The sequence below is a fragment of the Cyclopterus lumpus genome, chromosome 14 (genome assembly GCF_009769545.1).
Source record: "Cyclopterus lumpus isolate fCycLum1 chromosome 14, fCycLum1.pri, whole genome shotgun sequence".
In the NCBI taxonomy this organism is placed as follows: Eukaryota; Metazoa; Chordata; class Actinopteri; order Perciformes; family Cyclopteridae; genus Cyclopterus; species Cyclopterus lumpus.
Window position 1 is genome coordinate 15,531,997 of NC_046979.1, and position 18,819 is coordinate 15,550,815.

At 41.2% G+C, this 18,819-nt stretch overlaps 3 protein-coding genes across 4 annotated transcripts; 1 reads left to right on the forward strand and 2 right to left on the reverse strand.

Annotated features, from left to right (window-relative positions):
- Nucleotides 1–3,386: 3,386 nt before the first annotated feature.
- Nucleotides 3,387–6,501, reverse strand: rtn2b (reticulon 2b). The gene is made up of 7 exons (XM_034550911.1): nucleotides 6,489–6,501; nucleotides 4,579–4,786; nucleotides 4,293–4,431; nucleotides 4,130–4,199; nucleotides 3,779–3,825; nucleotides 3,564–3,622; nucleotides 3,387–3,483 (listed from the first exon to the last, which is right to left on the reverse strand). Exons 1-7 carry the CDS (start codon nucleotides 6,499–6,501, stop codon nucleotides 3,387–3,389), a joined length of 633 nt encoding a protein of 210 aa, XP_034406802.1.
- Nucleotides 6,502–9,078: 2,577 nt separating this feature from the next.
- Nucleotides 9,079–13,992, forward strand: ppm1nb (protein phosphatase, Mg2+/Mn2+ dependent, 1Nb (putative)). Its single transcript, XM_034550755.1, has 6 exons — nucleotides 9,079–9,484; nucleotides 10,139–10,710; nucleotides 12,247–12,364; nucleotides 13,438–13,552; nucleotides 13,714–13,777; nucleotides 13,885–13,992. The coding sequence occupies exons 1-6, from the start codon at nucleotides 9,079–9,081 to the stop codon at nucleotides 13,891–13,893; spliced, it is 1,284 nt and encodes a 427-aa protein (XP_034406646.1). The 3' UTR covers nucleotides 13,894–13,992.
- A 2,218-nt stretch (nucleotides 13,993–16,210) lies between these two features.
- Nucleotides 16,211–17,700, reverse strand: LOC117743025 (potassium channel subfamily K member 13). Of its 2 annotated transcripts, XM_034550753.1 has the most exons (3): nucleotides 17,355–17,652; nucleotides 16,676–17,220; nucleotides 16,211–16,600 (listed from the first exon to the last, which is right to left on the reverse strand). In XM_034550753.1, the coding sequence occupies exons 1-3, from the start codon at nucleotides 17,650–17,652 to the stop codon at nucleotides 16,211–16,213; spliced, it is 1,233 nt and encodes a 410-aa protein (XP_034406644.1). The 2 variants fall into 2 exon arrangements, with proteins under 2 accessions (XP_034406644.1, XP_034406643.1); XM_034550752.1 differs by having other exon boundaries at nucleotides 16,211–17,220; nucleotides 17,355–17,700.
- Nucleotides 17,701–18,819: the final 1,119 nt, after the last annotated feature.

Here is an 18,819-nt window from a genome sequence, read left to right on the forward strand (position 1 = left end):
TGTATGTACATATTCATATGAGTACATGTACAGTATATATTCATGTGTACAATGTACATGTGTATATTTGTGTGTGTGTGTATGACCTTTGGTTTCTCTCTGTCCATGAGAACTTCACTATATAGGATTAAAAGCATAATGTAGTGTGGCTAGATTTTAGAAGGGTGCAGATATTAAGTCACAGTTGGATCCTACACATAGTTATTTTTGTAAATCTAAGAATCAATCCACACTGACTAGTTGTCTGTCACACTGCACTGCGTGTTTATTGGGAAGCATAACTGTCAGTAAGCAGTTCAGAAATCTCTCTGACTGGGAATAATATTTCAGTTTCGAATTAGATAAAATCTGCTGTCCTGGGTGGCAGCTTACCCACGTTATCATATTTGTCTCTTTAAACAAACCTCTGCGGTTTTCTCTGAACACTTAAATCGCCTGTTTCTGAACTTTAATGGTTGTTTTGCCTGTACCAGTTTGGAGCAATATGTCCTTTTCAAGAGGACATCTGACTCGTCGCAGTAGGCATAGCACAGGTGTAAATAATACAATACAGATGGCTGAACTCCATAGCTGCTTTACTTTGTGCGTGTATGGTTCACACTGCCATGTGTTACTGGTACACGTGAACAGAACATCTTTATTGTAAGGGACACCTGTGCTTCTTCTACTAAGTCAAAACATCTGCTGTGAAAAAGGACTTTGACATCATTATTAATAAAGTTAACACAAGTAACAGGAGTGATGTAAGATTTACCAAGCTAATGAATCTTCATTTTTAGTAAATAACCTTTTATTTGGAAGCAACAATGGGAACAAAAACAATAGGGAATGACAATTAAAAAAAATTAAATAAGTCGGATCTAAAAGAAAAGATGAGTGACAACCATAACGCTACCCTGTCATGACTCACTTTAAACATCTTTCTAATCATGATTACACTTTTATTTTGCTGCACATTTACTGTTATTAAGTGACATACACCTAAAAAACTAAAAAGATGCCAATTCCACATTTCTGTTAAGTGATATCAGCGATTGCATAGGTGCATATTTAGGCTGGTTAACCCAAATCACAAAAATACATTATCTCACTTCTAATAGTAGCAAGAAGACAATCTAAGGACTTCAGGACTACTTTCTACCAAATAAATAGTTCTTATGATAACGGTTCACAAGTGGTGTGGTCAAATTATAGCAAAGAATTCAATAGCTGAGGTGTACTGACCCTTTTTTATTTTTTCATTACATACTGAAGTTACCAACGCCCTCTTTGAAGGATGCTTCAACCTGGGCCAATAGTGTGAACTGACCGTGAATAACTTCAGTTCATTAAGACATGTTAGTGCAGCTGCGTTTCAAGGTCTAACACCGACCACTAGAGAGCACCACATGGTTACCAACATTCACCTGACAGGCGTGCACCAGCTGAACGGCTGCATTGAAATAACTGCTCAATGTAAACTGGCTCAGGTTTGGCAGATAAAAACATACAGCTGTCAAAAGGACAACGGGTAATTAGAAGAATAGGTCACCCATAGTTGAAGCGTGTCATCTTTCTAACCTTATGTTAGTTAAAGTTTTAATGACGATGTCACACTGAGTGACAATTTATCAAGTATAGTGTGGAGGGAGAGCAAGCTGCCAAGTGCAATGCTCCATGTCAGGTAACAACTGGAGAGTCTGAGTTACAGCAACGGCTAAAACTTTGTCCAATTAACTCATTAAAATACTAAAACTTTAACAATCAGAGAACTCCGTTCCCTTAAGGTTTTTCCACCGTGTTGCTTTTTAGAGAAAATTAGATTTTGTTTCATGAGGTTTTTTGTGTAATTTTATAGCGATGACTTGGTTATTTTTTTAATTAATTTTTTTAGAAATGAAAGAACACATTCTTGGTTTGGAAAATGTTAACATGGAGTTGTGCCAGCGACCAGTTGTATTGACATGAAAACCTGAGATTCTCGCTGGAAGTATGAAACGGTTCTATGGACTGACAAAAGATATCATGGAGGAAGTTCTTGATTCACATGTCATTTTCTTGATGCTGTAGGATTGATAATTTTACCTTCAGGGTGATAACATTTCCATAAAATGCCTGAAACTGCACTACATGCAGAAGAGTCTGAGTATGGAATTTAATGGCTTCCTAAAAATTAATTTGTTAGCATATTCAAGTGAACTGGTTCACACAATCATGCAACTGAGATGAGGTGAAGTGTTAATTTTTGATCCAAGGGACACAAACTTTCTGGCAAGCTTAAAGCAGCAATTATCAATATTGTTTTTACATTAGCAGTGGATTCCATGACTACTACGTAAGAGGGGTTGCTCATAGTGACAAAGACACAGATAATTATCACCTGACTCAGTCGTTCACATCACCTCTACAGAGTTTTTTTTTTTTAAACATTTCTTTCTCTGCCCACAACGTGACTTTTGGTTTAATATTTTTTTTTTAAAGTTTAGCTCACTCACGTATTCTGTTGCTCGTAATGAGGAGTCGGTGGTGAGAGCTGAAAAGGAACTCAATGTTGGAATTATTCATGAGGCGGACACAAACACGGAGTATAATTAATATTATGGTCACAGCTCGTTTCCTTTGCCTAAGTTTTAACCAGCAGAATTTTAAATATGAGAGCCAAAATAAACTTGTCTGAAGTAAAAATTGGTGCCATACATCAGTTACTGTTGAAGTTGCTCTCGCTTGTTAAGATTTGCTGCACTTTGTTATTTTAATCATTAATTAAGAGGAATCAGTGTTTGAACCTGACCAAATACAATGAGCATGAAGCGCAGAGGACAATGTAGTCATTATTTCGCATGAATGTTGTACAGTGTTTGTTCCAAAAACAAAAAAGTTTTTGCTAATACTTCAATGTAGCAAGTGCAAAACCTTTCATGTTAATTAGCGGCAGGTGGTGTTCATGTCAGATTTATTCTCGCCAGCTAACAATGTATGATGCTACATAATGAGAGCAGCAATAATGCTTCACTGTTTCGTTATGCATAATTCTGCAGCTTAACAGGAACATGGTGCCCGCTGTTGTGTAAAAATAGACCTGCTTACAAAGGGGGGGGGGGGGGGACAGTGCTATTCTGTCCCTGCTTGCAGTAGATGACTGTGTGAACTAGTTATATTAAACGCATCCCACAGAAAGCATCGCAGTTACTCAAATTCTTCTCCTCGTACATTTCCACTCCTTCTCCGTGAGGGAATAGCAGCTTTGTTTCAGCTGTCCGGATCGATTAAGTCTTGCTCCCATAAACAAACATCATGGTGGAGAAATAGAAATGAGCTTCCCCTCAAAGCGGCCCAAAAAGAGGATGCACCATTCCAACATTTTCCAAATTCTAAATCCTGGGTGCTTTCCACACGCGACCAACGAGTTACTTTGACTTGGCTTTCTGTTTCGGTGCAGTTGCGGATGCAAGTGTAGGTGCAGCTGCTGGAGAGGGCCTCACTGAAGCATACAGGCCGAGGCACCTGCAACGACACAGCGGCATCGCAACAAAAATATGTTCATATTGTGTTGGCATGAGCACATAAAAGAGCAGGTTACTTACAGGTTTTTGATTCTCTTTACAAAAGCTTTGACGGCTCTAACCATCCTCCGTATCCGCATCTGTTTCCAAAATGACAGACAGGACGTGCATTCAAAGCATTTCTGTGTCCAACTTCTATTTATCAAGTCATTTTTAATAATATTATGTTAATAGTTTATTATTTCTCTTTTTTTCTGCTGGAGTAAATGTTGCAGTTCAAAGAAGGAATCGCTCACCTGCTGCTTTCTGTACAACAGAGGAAGGGAGAAGGCAACGATCACAGCTGTGAAACAAAGACAAAGGAGGAATTAATTCAGTTTATATACATTTATGAAGTACGTTTGTTTTCCATTGAAATGTGTGGTGTACAACATGTCTGTGTGGATAAGGTCAGGGTGAGTGGTTGGACACTCTTTTTGACTTTGAAACAGAGACCTGTTCTCTCTCGTCAAAGTTGGTCTCTTTAAACCCGGTCCGTGATCTTTCCCTTACTTTTTACTGAGTCGTGTTTGTTTATCTATAGACCTTAATTATAGAGCTGGCAGATTAGAAAACACTCATGAGCTATTTTTGAATGAAGAACTCACCAGTTATCACCAGAGTCAGTCCGCTGGTTAGGACTCCGACATAGGACAGGAGATACAGGAGCCCGACAAACTGAGAGGGCAAAACAATAATAGCATATAATAATAATAATAATAATACTGTCAACAAATGCTCTGTGGAGCTGCAAACACGTCATACTCTGACCTTAATTGAGTCGATCATGCTTTCGATGAAAATGAGCCGTTTGATCTCTGTGACGGCAAATGCGATGAGCAGCACCACCTCCTCCACCAGCATCACCGTCTCCTTATCTGTCAGAGAGCTGTCATGATCCAGATACGACCTGGAGAAAGACACGCGTACAGGTGATGCAAAGCACAGAGGCCATACATGTATCCACAAGTGCAACATGATTGCTCATCAACCCCTGAAGAGCAGCGTTCAGTGTGGGCTTGGAGGTGGAAAACTAGATCAACATTGACGGACTCACTGGAAAGGATGGACCCCGGGGTTCCAGCGCAGCAGCTCCAGCAGTTTATAGTAAAGCCGGAGGGTGAAGGTGACACACATGACACCCAGACAGAGGTGGGAGAGCACGGTGATGGCGCTGAGCTGGAACAGACTGGCCAGACTGATCACCAGCCCCGTGAACACCACACAGGTCTTTGTCATTTTACGCCAATACACCAGATCCACAACTACTCAAGAACACACACACACACACACACACACACACACAAACACACAAGTTAGAAACAGTAAATGAGATGAATTACAATGAATGCATGATTAGTAGACCCGTCTCCTCCGTAGTCACGAAGGCCTTGATCAATTAGACACGGTACTTGATTTCTTTATAAATATAGAAATCAATCGGATGCATTTGTTTTCATTTTGGTGACAACTTTTGTGACCATCTTCAGGTTTTAGTTTGCAACACCTGCCGATGAAGCAGTGTTTTCTTTCTTGCTTTTTCTTTTGGACTGTCGAGCCATAATCACTATAACCAGTTGATAACTCATCATTGTGGTATAATTAAGATGGATGACAGAAGGGTGGAGAGAAGTTCAATTGCAGTTGCTGTCAGGATGCCTGATGGTAAGGATTAGCTTCATATCAGTTTTCCAAAATTCTTTGAAAAGTGACACCCTTTAAAAAAGCAGTGAGTGTATTTGATTCCGACTGCTGATCCAAACGACCCAGATCCTCGTCTGTCTTCGTCTGTTTATTACAAAAACAATCTGAGACAGAGAAGTTTAAATTCAATGAGCGGCGAGATGGACAACGAGTGTTTTAAAACATAGATGTTGAGTTATTTTCTATTTAGACAATAACTGAGTCACTAAATAAGCCAGCTATCTATACATGGATACAACATATGTTGTCTATTTGGTATATTATATATTTGTTATATATTAATATTTGGTCTATTATGTTGCAAGAAATAAATAGCCTTTTCTTTTTAGACCTATCTAGAAGTTTTATTCAGTACAATTGTTTTTAATATCTTTACAATGTTAGCATACAGTTCACGAGACTCAACTGGAGAAATTCAGGCCTCGTATTCCAATCAAGGACATCCTAAGAATTAGCATATTTGTGTTCATTTCTTTTCAAATTTCAAGAACAAATATGCATTCGCATGATAGTGTGATAATGCATATAAATAATACTATGCAATAATTATACTTTGAGTCACAGTATGACATTAGATTGTCAAACACCAACACATTAATGTAGCCTGCTAACTCCAGTGTTAATCTCAAGGTAATTTTCTAAATAAAACAAACTGTTAGGAATCTGACACATAAATATGTACACACACAGAGACACTAACAACAACCATTTGTATCTCAAAAGACAATTTAAAGCAACTGATACATGCACACATTCGACCAGCAACCCATTTTCATAACCAGGTTTCTAACGAAAGGTATCAGTGAACTTTTTTCAGGTTTTCTTATTTATTGGTAAATTTGGACAGGAGGCAGAAACAGAGACACTTATGCCAACATTTTCCAAGCATGGCATAACCTCACTCTGATTATAATCCTGTTAACAAAAGTAAAATATAACCTAAAAAATAGCCTTAGAAGAAAAAAATAAAAATAGAACTTGTCAATCTTCTATTGGTCTGGGGAAATGTGGACCTTTAAGAATGAAACAAACAAACAACATTCAATCAGCAATAGGGTCTCATTTAGTTGAGTCCCATCTGTCCACCAAATGACAGACATGCAGGACTCAGTATTTGACTAGTCATCCTGTCTATTAACACCTGCCATGCAGAGGGGAAACAATAAATGATATTTTCCTCCTCCATTTGACAGTTGGACTCTGACCAGCTCCCTGTCTGCTCTTATTCACTTTACTTTAAACTGTCACCATTAATTTTCTTACGTTTGGTGGCCATTTCAGCGACGATCCTGCTTGCTTTCCTCCCTTCCTTGTGCTTCCACTGTTGGCTCGCACTCCAGGCTTTTTTTGGCCACCCAGCTCCGTCAGCAATACATGGCCTGGCTGGCCTAATTTTATCCTGTATTGGATACCCCCGTTTGGATTCTCTCTACCTCTCTCTCACACACACACACACACACACACACACACACACACACACACACACGCACACTGTCAAATTGGGAACCTGAGACATCAGCATGCAAGTCCCTTAGCAGGGGCGGAATTTTGATTTCAAAAGAGTGTTTGTGTGTATGGTGGGCTCAACATATAATATATAAATATATATATAAATAACTTTTTGTCATATCTGCTCAATATATATAATGTATTTTTATAAATATATGTATATATATATAAATAACTTGTTGTCATATCTGCTCAATATATATAATATATTTATATATATTTATTTATATATATATAAATAACTTTTTGTCATATCTGCCCAATATATTTATATATATATATGTATGTATACATATATATTTATATGTATTTATTTATTTATTTATTTATATATATTGAGTAGATAAGACAAAAAGTTATTTTTATTTAAGGCACCGAATGTAGCTTTAAGTCATATCATGAATCACACTGATGAAATGGAGTCTAACCCTAACCCTAGGAATTATTATCAAATGTTTCAACTTCTAGATGGAATATACCATTAGAAGTATGCTTTGCCCTTCATGTACTTACGGTAGATACATATAATACCTACCTTTTATGTATCTTTTTCAAATGTAATTTAGTGCTATTTTACTGGAGTACAACATACAAATAGTTTAAATTAATTACTTGTATTTGTATATATATAGTATGTATATGGCTGCTTGGGGACCTTTTGTAATCCTTTGTAGTGTGGTCTTTGGTATTTACTTTGTTCTTGATGAATACCATTTTTTTTTTTTTTAAATAAAGTAAAAAGCATAAAACAATAATATACTTATAATGTATAGCTAACATTAACACTGGAAAGTGTATGACAGACTAATGTAAACTAGACCCTCTTCTACATACTCCGGTACAGTAGTTGTGTGTATGCACAGCGTCTTATTTTGGCACTTGATAGCAACCACCTTTTTCTTAAAAGTTTAAAAATTCCCAAGATAATTATTTTCTATAGATATATTTTATATCGAAGGGCAAAACGTGAAAATGTCTGAAGCTTGTGTTAACTAGTTCTTATTTGAGGGATCTAACCAAAAACCCATTAAAAACCCATTGACTCCACATGACAAGTGAGTTTGATTAAATGCTTCAAACTGTTTCTCCATCCTTTCCTGCCTGCTGGTCACAGGAGCACCACTGAGTGTCAGCCCCAACATCGAAGTATGGGGAGAATTACAGAGAGCAGATCTCATCCAGGCTGACTCCAGAGTTAAGCAGTTATTTGGTGAATTGTGCCAAAAAAGAGCTGTAAGTCATGTTGTGGTGACATGCATAATCATGCAAACAATTTTGTATATGTTCAACATTTTATAAACAGTTATCTTCACTTAATTGTCCATTTCTGTCTCTATAAAGACATACATTGTTGGCTAATTATATTTGCCATTTTATTTTAGAAAGAGTTTAAACAAAACTACTGATAATTGTACACCCATGATTAAAAGCCACATCTGGACTAAAGTTGTTTTTTTGCTTTATTGCCACATTAAGTTCCAGAGTAAAAAAGATCTGTCATAAACTTATTAAAGTGAGACTATAACAAATTATAATGATACTAATTAATCAAAATACAAAAATTATATTATTAATTAAATAATCAATGCATTTCTGTTTTTAATTGATGATCTGTAATTAATCCCTGCAGAGGTGCAACACATGCACTGTCACCATGTTTCATGTATACAAGGGAAATGCCCGTTTAAAAGGGATCAACTGTGTGCATAAACCTGTGAAAATAAACCTTCTGTCCCCTGTGTCTCTTCTTTCCACCATCAGTAACGTGCTAAAGGGCCGACAGTCCTGTAATCCACAGCGGTGACAGCCCATAATCCCAACCGATCACACGTTCAGATTACCAAACATGTGGGAGGGACAGAGCTTCTGATAGAAGGACGGCGAGAGAGGGTGAGCTCTAACGTGACAGTGGCAACGCAAGCGAAGCAGGGATTGGTGCACATAAATAGCCAGCCAATCACAGGAGGAGGCAGGGAAAATAACACGGGGAGAGCTGGTAAAAGAAGGAAGAGCTATGAACAAGTGAGGAAGAGGGTGAAATCACAGCAGCACAGAGGAGAGAACAAGAAGGAGAGGAAGGATGAGTGGAGGAGAGAGCACTGATCACTGAGGTCTCCAGAGAGGAGAGAGGAGAGGTAGGAGATGAGCAGAGAGAGGGGGGTGAGCAGCCAGCACTGAGAGCATCTATCAGCTCAGGCGGCCATGCTCTGAGCCCTGGAGCAGCAGGGCTACGCAGACACTGCTCAGGCCCAGCATCAGGCCGGGCTCAGCCATTCGTCCTGGCCACAAACGCAGAGGAGGGGATAGCAGAAGATTCCACTCACATCACCTGGGAATAAAAGCCATGAGGACATCCAGGAAGGGCAGCGTGGAGATGCCTGCGTTTATGCGGCAGCTGGTGAAAGAGACAGAGAAGAGGGTCAGCTCTTTCTTCAAAGGGGGCCGTGGAGGAGCAGCCGAGGGAGAACAGCCAGCGGATGGCGAGAGGGAGGAGGTCATTCCTAGCCCCTACCTGGACCGGCCAGTCCTGGACAAGCTAACTGAGGAGGGCTGCGCCCGCTGGGGCCTTACCTATGCCCTGGGAAGCATGCAGGGCTGGAGGGCCCACATGGAGGACTTCCACAACTGTGTGCCACAGCTGGGTGGAGAACTGGCCGACTGGAGCTTCTTCGCTGTGTTCGATGGTCATGCAGGCAGCACTGTGGCACAGTACTGCTCGCAGCACCTCCTGGGTCAGATCCTAGCCACAGGTGAACGATGTGCAACTGAATGAATATAAAAGATGTAATCGGTGTTGTAGAGTGTTGTTATCTTTGTAGGTTGCAATGATGCTCACCTATGTTTTAGTCTGAAGAAAAGGCTTATAGTTACAGTGAAAGAGAGATGATGTTCCCCTGTTATCATTCCTCATTGCATTGTGCAAACATCTATCCTATTCTAAGTAATGATGTGTCAGCACCGGTTCCCCCCAAGGCTGCGTTCTTTCCCCTCTGCTCTTCTCCCCGTACACCAACAGCTGCACCTCCAGTCACCGGTCCGTCAAGCTACCTAAAGTTTGCGGATGACACCACCCTCATTGGACTCGCTGTCCCTTCAGGATTTGTTCGCTTTAAGAGCCCTGAAGCAAGCAAGAAAGATTGTGGCTGACCGCTCTCACCCTGGACACAAACTGTTTGAGTCCCTTCCCTCTGGCAGGAGGCTGCGGTCCATCAGGACCAAGACCTTCTTCTTGCACTGTGTTGATTGTTGTTGATTGTTTAATGTTACTTGTCCATTGTTGCACCATCCACCATGTCAAATTCCTTGTATGTGAAAATATACTTGGCAATAAAAGGTTCTGATTATGGTATGCCGGATCCAGAAATCACAAAGTATTCCAACATTATATCTGTTTGTGCAAACAGGTGGGATGGGGCCAGAGGACGACCCTGAAAGGGTGAAAGGAGCCATCACCGAGGGCTTCCTGCAGACAGACAAGCACCTGCATTCTGTGGCACGTCGAGAAGGCTGGGAGAGGGGTGGTACCACCGTGGTGGCCGCCCTCATCTCGCCGTATTACATCTACTTCGCCAACTGTGGTGACTCGAGGGCCATGCTGTGCCGGTCTAGCCAGGTGTGCTTCTCCACTGAAGACCACAAGCCCTACTGTCCTCTGGAGAAAGAGCGCATTGAAAGTGCAGGCGGCTCTGTGTCCATCCAACGGATCAACGGCTCCCTGGCAGTGTCCCGTGCTCTGGGGGACTTCAGCTACAAGGGAGCAGAGAACCGGACGCCCACCGAGCAGATGGTGTCACCAGAGCCAGAGGTGTGTGTGGTGGAGCGCTCGCCAGCAGATGAGTTCCTGGTGCTCGCCTGTGACGGGGTGTGGGACACCATCAGCAACGAGGACCTGTGCGCCTTCATCCACAACCGGCTGAGTGTCTGCACTGACCTGAGGGATGTCTGCACCCAAGTCATTGACCTCTGCCTCTACAAGGTCAGAACCAGCTGCTTACAACCAGTGCACGTGTTATCTTGACCTTTTCAATGCATTTCTACATGTTCAGTATTTTAACTGGCAAATAATGTATAATGTAATAACACAAAACAAAATACCAGTATAAAACTATGTTATATAATTTTGCATGGGCAGTGGATGTTATGTAATAACATAATCCTGTAAACTGTGACTGTTGAGTCGGTTCGGCTTGATTTGAAAGCTGCCGAGGTCATTCCAGTTTTTGGAGAAAAGATTCAAGCTTTATGGAAGGTAACTAAGCAACAGTTTAGCACACACTCACCAAATAAATCACAATCAATCTTCGATATGACTTTCATTCAGGCTTTCAAAAAACTTGCTTCAGTCGCACCTTTTTCTTATGTCTAACTTTCTTATATATCCTACGATGTTGTTTGGCACTAGGCAGGGAGCATCTGAAAAATATACAAATATCAGCAGTGAGAAACAATAAAGTTGCATGCTGAAAAACAAAACTATTAGCTGAAAGACACTAAAATGCTCTGTACAGGTGAGGTTAACTGAAGAATCAGGTGATAATTCCCTGTGGGGTTGTCACTATGAGCAACCACTTTCACATAGTCATATGATCCAGTGTGAAAATATTGATTATAGCCCCTTTAAACAAGTTAAAAAAGCAGTTCTGACCTCTGGTTGAGCTTTGGCTCAGTCTCATTTAGACAATGGGTGCTGTTCAATGTGTATATTAGGGTGAGATACCACGTTAAACTAGTCTGTATGGGTGTCAGAACAGGTGAGATCGGATTATTCTGGGTTCTTATGAGGACTCATTTTAGCCACTCTCACTCTTAGAGGGCAGAAGATTGAAGGTTGATGTTCAAGAAAATACAATTGCTCGTCATACCATCCTTAAAAATCAAAAATAAATTCAGACCAGTGAGGGAGAATAATTATTTGACTACAGCCACCTCCACTGATATTATAGCTGCTTTCAGGGTGTTCAGTGAAGGACATTGTCACCATATAGTAACTAATCTGTAGAATAAGTGATTTAGCTTGTCAAGGCCACTTCAACTTTTCAGTGTTACATTGTGCTCATGATTTAATTGATACATATTTTCAGTAAGTGAAGCTAATTCCCTCGATAAACTCATCCTTTATTGGAAACCAGGATTCACAAAACCTCAAGGCAATGCTTAAAACAAATTGTGGTCATTGTTTATGTTGTATTTCCTTATATAAACACATCAGGATAAGCATGGACGACATGTGCACATGCTAACATCCTCGCTGCACCCTGTTTGGCCGTCATGTCCATCATGTCACTCTGTTATGTAACAGGGCTTCTTCAGTGTGCTCAATGACCTTAAAATGTCACCGCTTCTTCCACACTCCATTTACATTTTACTGCTCCAATGCACCTGTGAGGTGACTTTGAGGTGAAAAAGATTTATCTCTCAAACTACAACCCACGATGTTGTAATGTATCAGATGTTGACATTCGTAAGGTCAGCCATCATTACTCACCGCTGCTGATATCTCTTTGCTCCACAGGGCAGCCTGGACAACATCAGCATCATCCTGCTGTGCTTCCCTGGAGCCCCCCAGCTGTCAGCAGAGGCATTACACCAGGAGGCTGAACTGGAGGACCTGCTGGAGTCCAAAGTAGCAGGTGTGTGAGCAATATCGATATACAAGGGACACTACAGGCAATGTACTGTCATGTCCGGCACTTATTGTCACGCACGATTTGATGTTGTAATGCTGACACTTTTCAGTTTTCTGGAGATTTGGGATTTGCAGTTCAAGCACATTGAGATGGACCTCTTCTGTACTTGTCGTGATTCAATTTATCCTAAAACCAAAGTAAGTAAGATTATGTAGGCAACAGGACAGGATTTTGGTGTTGGATGAGTTCCAGTCACATTTCAATAGACTTTGGTTGAATGCAGGTAAACAGTCCGCATGGAGAACAAAAGAGGTGGAACACGTTGGCCGAAATGCAATCTAGGAACCCAGCAGCTATCGCTTTTACAGGTTTAAATTAGCTTGTAAACTGCCTAGTTGCAATCTGGTCGTACAACTGATTGATACAAACCCAGTCAAAACCTCTCTTTTACTAATGCTCTGGTGTAACCATTTATAGTAATGGACTATGATATTCTATGTTTCTTGTTGTTAACAAATCCTATGAAAAGTGAATTGATCCTACTGACAATAAGCAGTGTAAGCGTAGCCAGAGCCTGGAAGAGATTATTCCTCTCTGCCATAGATCTCCGCTATTGCCCAAAAACATATAAGTTAGCCACGCTGGTGACATTCTCTCCTTCATGCCCATCAACATGAGAACTAGTAAGAACCCACATACAGAATACTGTCAAATGGGGCAAATGCTCACTACAACACCAAAGGTGTATTAATCTGCAGCAGAAAATAGTCAACAACAAATGTACTTTGGAGTAATGTTTGTTCAAATCTAAAACGCCCAGCTGTTTTGGCAGATTACTTTATGAAAATTAAACTATATTTGTGTGTGGTCCATTTTTAAAGAAGTATGTCTTGAAATTATTGAGACACGTTCAAAGGCATTGTTGGTTTTGGACTTTTCATGGTTGATTTGTTTGTTGACTGTTGAAAACACAGAATAACTCCAAGGCTTATTATTTAAGACTGCAGGACTATTTTGGAACTTCCAAGTATGCTTATATGTTTTTCTTTCTATATTTTTGTTTTAATATCTGACAGAGATTTATGATGAGCTGTGCATTCGAGAGGAGGAACCTGACCTGCTGTCTGTCCTCACAGTCCTCGCATCCACCGACATCCCTGGATTACCACCAGGTGGAGGCATACAGAGCAAGTAAGATACACAAATTGTGTGCGTGTGTGTGTGTGTGTGTGTGTGTGTGCGTGCGTGCGTGCAGGCGTGCGTGCGTGCGTGCGTGTGCTTGTTTGTGTGCGTGTGCGTGTGTGTGTGTTCCCTGTATTGTGAAGTTACACCATGTTACTTGTGTGTTGCAGAAGGAACTGCATTATTTCTGCTTACTATCAACAAAGAGAGACCCACAAGCCCACACTACCAAATGTGAGTAAAACTACAAGCTGTCCCATTCTAACCATTAGAAGACATGTTATTTCTTTCAACATGGAGAGTATATTCACCATTATTTTCTCCATTTCCTGTCTGTCCAGGGCCTGTGAGGCTCTTGAGAAGCTGGGCTGGTCTCCAAGGATCCATGGAAGGACTGTAATTAATATCAATATTAAAACTGTTTTCTTCATGTGTGCACTTTGACAAAAAGGGAGATGTTGAACAGACAACAGGGGTGTTTGTTTACATCATACTAGCAAACAACATATTGTCATAACAAGTACAATGCAAAATAGATCTAATAAAGCCTAATACACTTTATATTTATACAAGAACATTTTGTAAAACTTACTCAGAGACACAATCCAGCAACAACCCTCTGCCTCATATTCAGTGAACAGAAAATACAGATGATAATTTCAAATGACTGTAAAACTGAATAACAACCCGCTGTGAAATTGTACATTGTCATTGGATGAAATAATAAATGAGCATACGTATCCAGAGTTGTATTTTAAAGAGGAAAGAATAATGGGTTAGCACTAGCCAAAAGCTAACAAATATCCATTTGCTTCAACAGGGAGCGCTAACAAGGAGCGCTAACAGGGAGCGCTAACAAGGAGCGCTAACAGGGAGCGCTAACAGGGAGCGCTAACAGGGAGCGCTAACAGTTCTAGCGGCTGGGCAGCTGATGCACAAATTTAATAACGGCAAAAAGTGACAGGCAAAGAAACACATAAAACATAATATGTTTAATTCTGCTATTTAAATCTTAAGTACACACACTTAGTCAAGAAAAAATAAACTTCACACAATATCTAAACCTTTTGTGAAAAGAGAATTTGTAGAATTAGATTCACTTCGCTCAAGTGACGTTACGTGATATGTTATGAGGTATTTGTTCAAATAATTTGATAGGTTATTGTGAAAAACATATATACAGCATGTAATAGTTGGATTGTGAACTAATTTTGAACTAAAAGTGTCCCAAAATTGGCCAAATACCCTAACATCTTTATTTGCTGACCGATCAAAATCTATTTTACCTGAATAAGTTCTACACCTATATCTTTTGCAATTATTTCTATATTCATATTACCATATTTCAAAACATTCTATTCAATACAGTGTGTGTGAAATTTGTTTTTTTCGTAAGTCTGATGTGATGTACTGTGCTGCCTTATTCATCTTTTATATAGTAAAGATAAAACAAACAGCATCAGAACGGGTCAGTTTCAGGGTCATTGTATCCGCATTATATAATAGATTGTTTTATCATTTCAGTGAGTATTTTTCTGTGTATAGACATTACCTGTTAAAAGTTTTGAACCTAAATAAAGAATATTTAATTGACTACTTGCTGTATTCTTTACCCACAATAACTCCCATAAGAACTATTTTTCTCATTGTCAAATGAACAATTAAGACAATTCATCAAGCGTGACCACTAGAGGAAGATGGAGGATTTTGTCAGTAAGGAGGAAGCTTTTTCTCCCCACACTCATCATCCCATGCACTGATGAAAAACTGCAGATGATACAGAATGACACAAAATTGATTAAAATGTTGGTTTGTTTTGCATAGTAAAGGATCTCCTCCAGCTAGCAGAGGAGAGCCTGAATCTTGCTCTCTGCTCTGATGACGTGATCCTGCGACTATAAGCACTTTTGACATGAGGACGTCCTCTACGGGCCTCGTTTGATTAGATGTGCGCTATTGAAAACCCTGGATCTCAGCGCTATTTCATGATTACTACGAATTTCAATGACATTCATTGATGAAACAAAATGGGCGACTTTAATCAAGAAATTAAAGTGTCTTTTTTTTAGTGTTCGTGAGCTGCTGCAGTGCGTTTGAGAAGCTCTGTTTAAATACAAATCACAATTACAATGTTTCATGCAGTGTACTCAGCTAGTTATCTAAGAGGAGACTGTGTTTGCGTCTGTATGTTCTCTAATATTGACTACCACCTCACATACAACCATATTTATGAGGAGCTCAGAGGACATGTGCGGCACTCTTAAATCAGCAGTCCCCTCTAAGTGGTCCTTTACTGCTTCTTTCATCTGATTGCTTTTGAATGAGCCAATCACTTCAGGACATCAGACCCCTCCTCACAGTGATGTTAAATTCTTTAAATTGTATTCAGTCTTTTTTTTCTCTCTTTCTCTACACAGAAGAAAATGTCATTAATTATTGGATGTGCAGAAGCCTCGCTGGAAGTCCGTTACTATCTGCATAGACTTCCATTGAAATTGCTCAAATTGCAAATTGAAGAGTAATTATTCTGTTGACAGAATTTGGTTTTGTCACACTGAGGATACATTATTGACTTTCTCTTAATCACTCGACCAGGAAAAAGGTTGGATTAGTGCCCCATTATAGAGAGCCCAGAGCAACGTACACAAGAACGACATCTCATTTGTGCTACCTATCCACACTGGTTTCCTGTAGGCGATTATTCATAATGGCCAATGCCCCCACACCACCCGAGAATCCATTCTGATGGCTGTAGCTCTGCCGTGGGCCCTGATGAGCTGTTTCGCTCAGCTGCTTCTGTAGCAGTGCCAGAGACACCTTATTGGACACCATAAACTCATTGACCGAGATCATCTCCCCTGACAGACGGCGGCCTACGTAGACCCCATCAGCGACTGCACCTGCATCCGTCTCACTGTCACACACTGTCTCCACTGAGCCGTCCGTGTAGCAGTGTCTTCCTGCAGGACAGCGGGATGAGATGGGCTGCACGGTGTTGCGTTTTAAGCGTTTTTGTCTGAGGTGAGCAAGCGGACGCGTGCGGTTGTTATTTTTTTTCTTGAGGCAGGGGCAGCAGAACCACCGGCACCCAGGTCTAGAACAGGAGCAGGACTGATAACGCCCAGAGCACACCAGTTTACCAACAATCCAGGTTAGAGTTTGCTTGATGATAATAGAAATGACATTGAAGAGTGAATAGATACAACACACCCCCATTAAGATGAAAATGCAGTTCCCGAGTCGGTAGGCCTCCTGAGACTCATACTGCTGTCTCTGACTGCTCACCAGGTCCCCGAAGCCGATGGTGCTGAAGGCCACAAAACAGAAGTAGAGGGAGTCTACGTAACTCCAGTTCTCCATGGGGCTGTACAGAGTGGAGGCGCTGCATGCAATCACAACCGATGCCACACCCAGGATCAGCATTACATAATAGACGGATGGTTTCCAGCCTTCCAGGCTGTCCTCCTCGCCGGAGGACTCTTCCCTGCTCGACACCACCCCAACTCCAGCGCACCTGAGCCGACGCTCGTGACACCAGCGCATGATGTAAGCTAACATTGTGATGATCCTCTCCAGGAAGAGGTTAAAGAAAAGAATGGTGGCAGCACAGCCGATGAGACCATAGAAGATTAAGAATATTTTTCCAGCTATGGTCGCCGGTGTGGTCATTCCAAAGCCTAGAGAAGAGACACAAAACAAAAAGTTAAAAGTTCAAGGTCAAGTTTGACAAACAGTACAAGTTGGTACCTCATAAGAATGATCTAAGTACTTTTGAATTGGCATCTTAGAAAACAAAAGCTTCAAGGCTTACCAATAGTGGAGACCACTGTGCCCACGAAGTAAAAAGCTCCCGCAAAGTCCCAGCGGGGCCTCAGCGCGTCCACTCGGATCCCAGCTCCGTTCGCCTCCTCGTATTGTCGCAGCAGCGTGTGCAAGGCCCCCAGGTTGACCCTGTATCTCTGGGTAAAGTTGTCCAGCTGCTGTTTCCAGAGGCGGCGGGCACGCAGCTCAAAGGGGTGTTCCAGGGCTGAGAAGATGGCCGCTCCACACAACAAGTAGAGCAGGATGAGCCCAGCCAGCAGGCAGAAACGGGCATTGTCTTCATTCATGGGTGCCCTGGGGCAGCAGCAGCCCCCCGCAGCCCTCCTCTGGGCCATGAGCACAGCAGCAGCACAGATACACCACTGCGACAACATGCACCACCTGCACCAGTGCTGCCAAGTCACACACTCGCAGTATGTGTGACGCGCATCACCCGCCACACAACATACATGCACTGGCTATATAGAGCACGTTGGGTCTACACATACAGAAATGCATTTAGCTCTGAAATTGCTGCTAAAAGTCTGCACATCTCTTGGAGGAAGTTACTCTGCTGCTTTAATGAAGTAGGAGGAAAAATATGCATCGGAAGAGAATAGTCTGTAAGAAAGAAGAAATAAAATATGTAATATATAATGGTAGTAAGTACAATATACATATTTTATAATAATTCTATTTTGCACAACTCTATATGCTTTCACCCCCGTTATCAATACAAGTATATTGATTTTAGTTAGTAGCAGTTTAGAATATGTCATTTACTCACAGAAGAATTAAATTTAAAGTAAAAACAAACAAACAAAAACACACACATCGTACCTGGTTTTGTTGACAGCAGCGTCGGAGTCGCCCTGCTCTGCTCGTTCCATGGATCTGATCAACAATGACCAGCGAGAGGAAGCCTCTCGAGTTTTTTGTGCAAACTGAGAGGGTGTCTGATGTTTCATCTGTCACACACTGACATCATCACATCCCTGCCCACCCCCTCTGCCTTTGAGCACACACTGATTGGTGCAGTCAGCCTCTTCATTTTGAAAACACTATTCCCCTTTTTCAAGCCTTCATCACGCCTTAATTTGACTTCACCGTGCTGCAAGGGACACACAGTTTGCTTCATATTACTGGTCTATTAATCACTCAGCCAAGTCGTCTCAAATCCTGCTCAGAACCTCGGTTCTCCTGCTACTGAAACTACTGTTTTGCAGTGGCCCTAAACATGAAACAAGTACCATGTGACCAGAAGCTCGCCAGTTCAGCAGGATACATGGAAGTGAAATAAAAGAGCAGAGCTTGCCGCTCCATCTTAACCACAGCTCAAGCTGTACCCTTGTGCAAGGCACTCAACTCAAAAGTGCTCCAGTGGGATTTGCTCTGTAGCCAGCAGGTCAGATTGTGGTGGTATTGTGCAGCCTCCTCTCAGAGGGCTTTTTGTTGTTTTGCCGCAGACTGTGTGG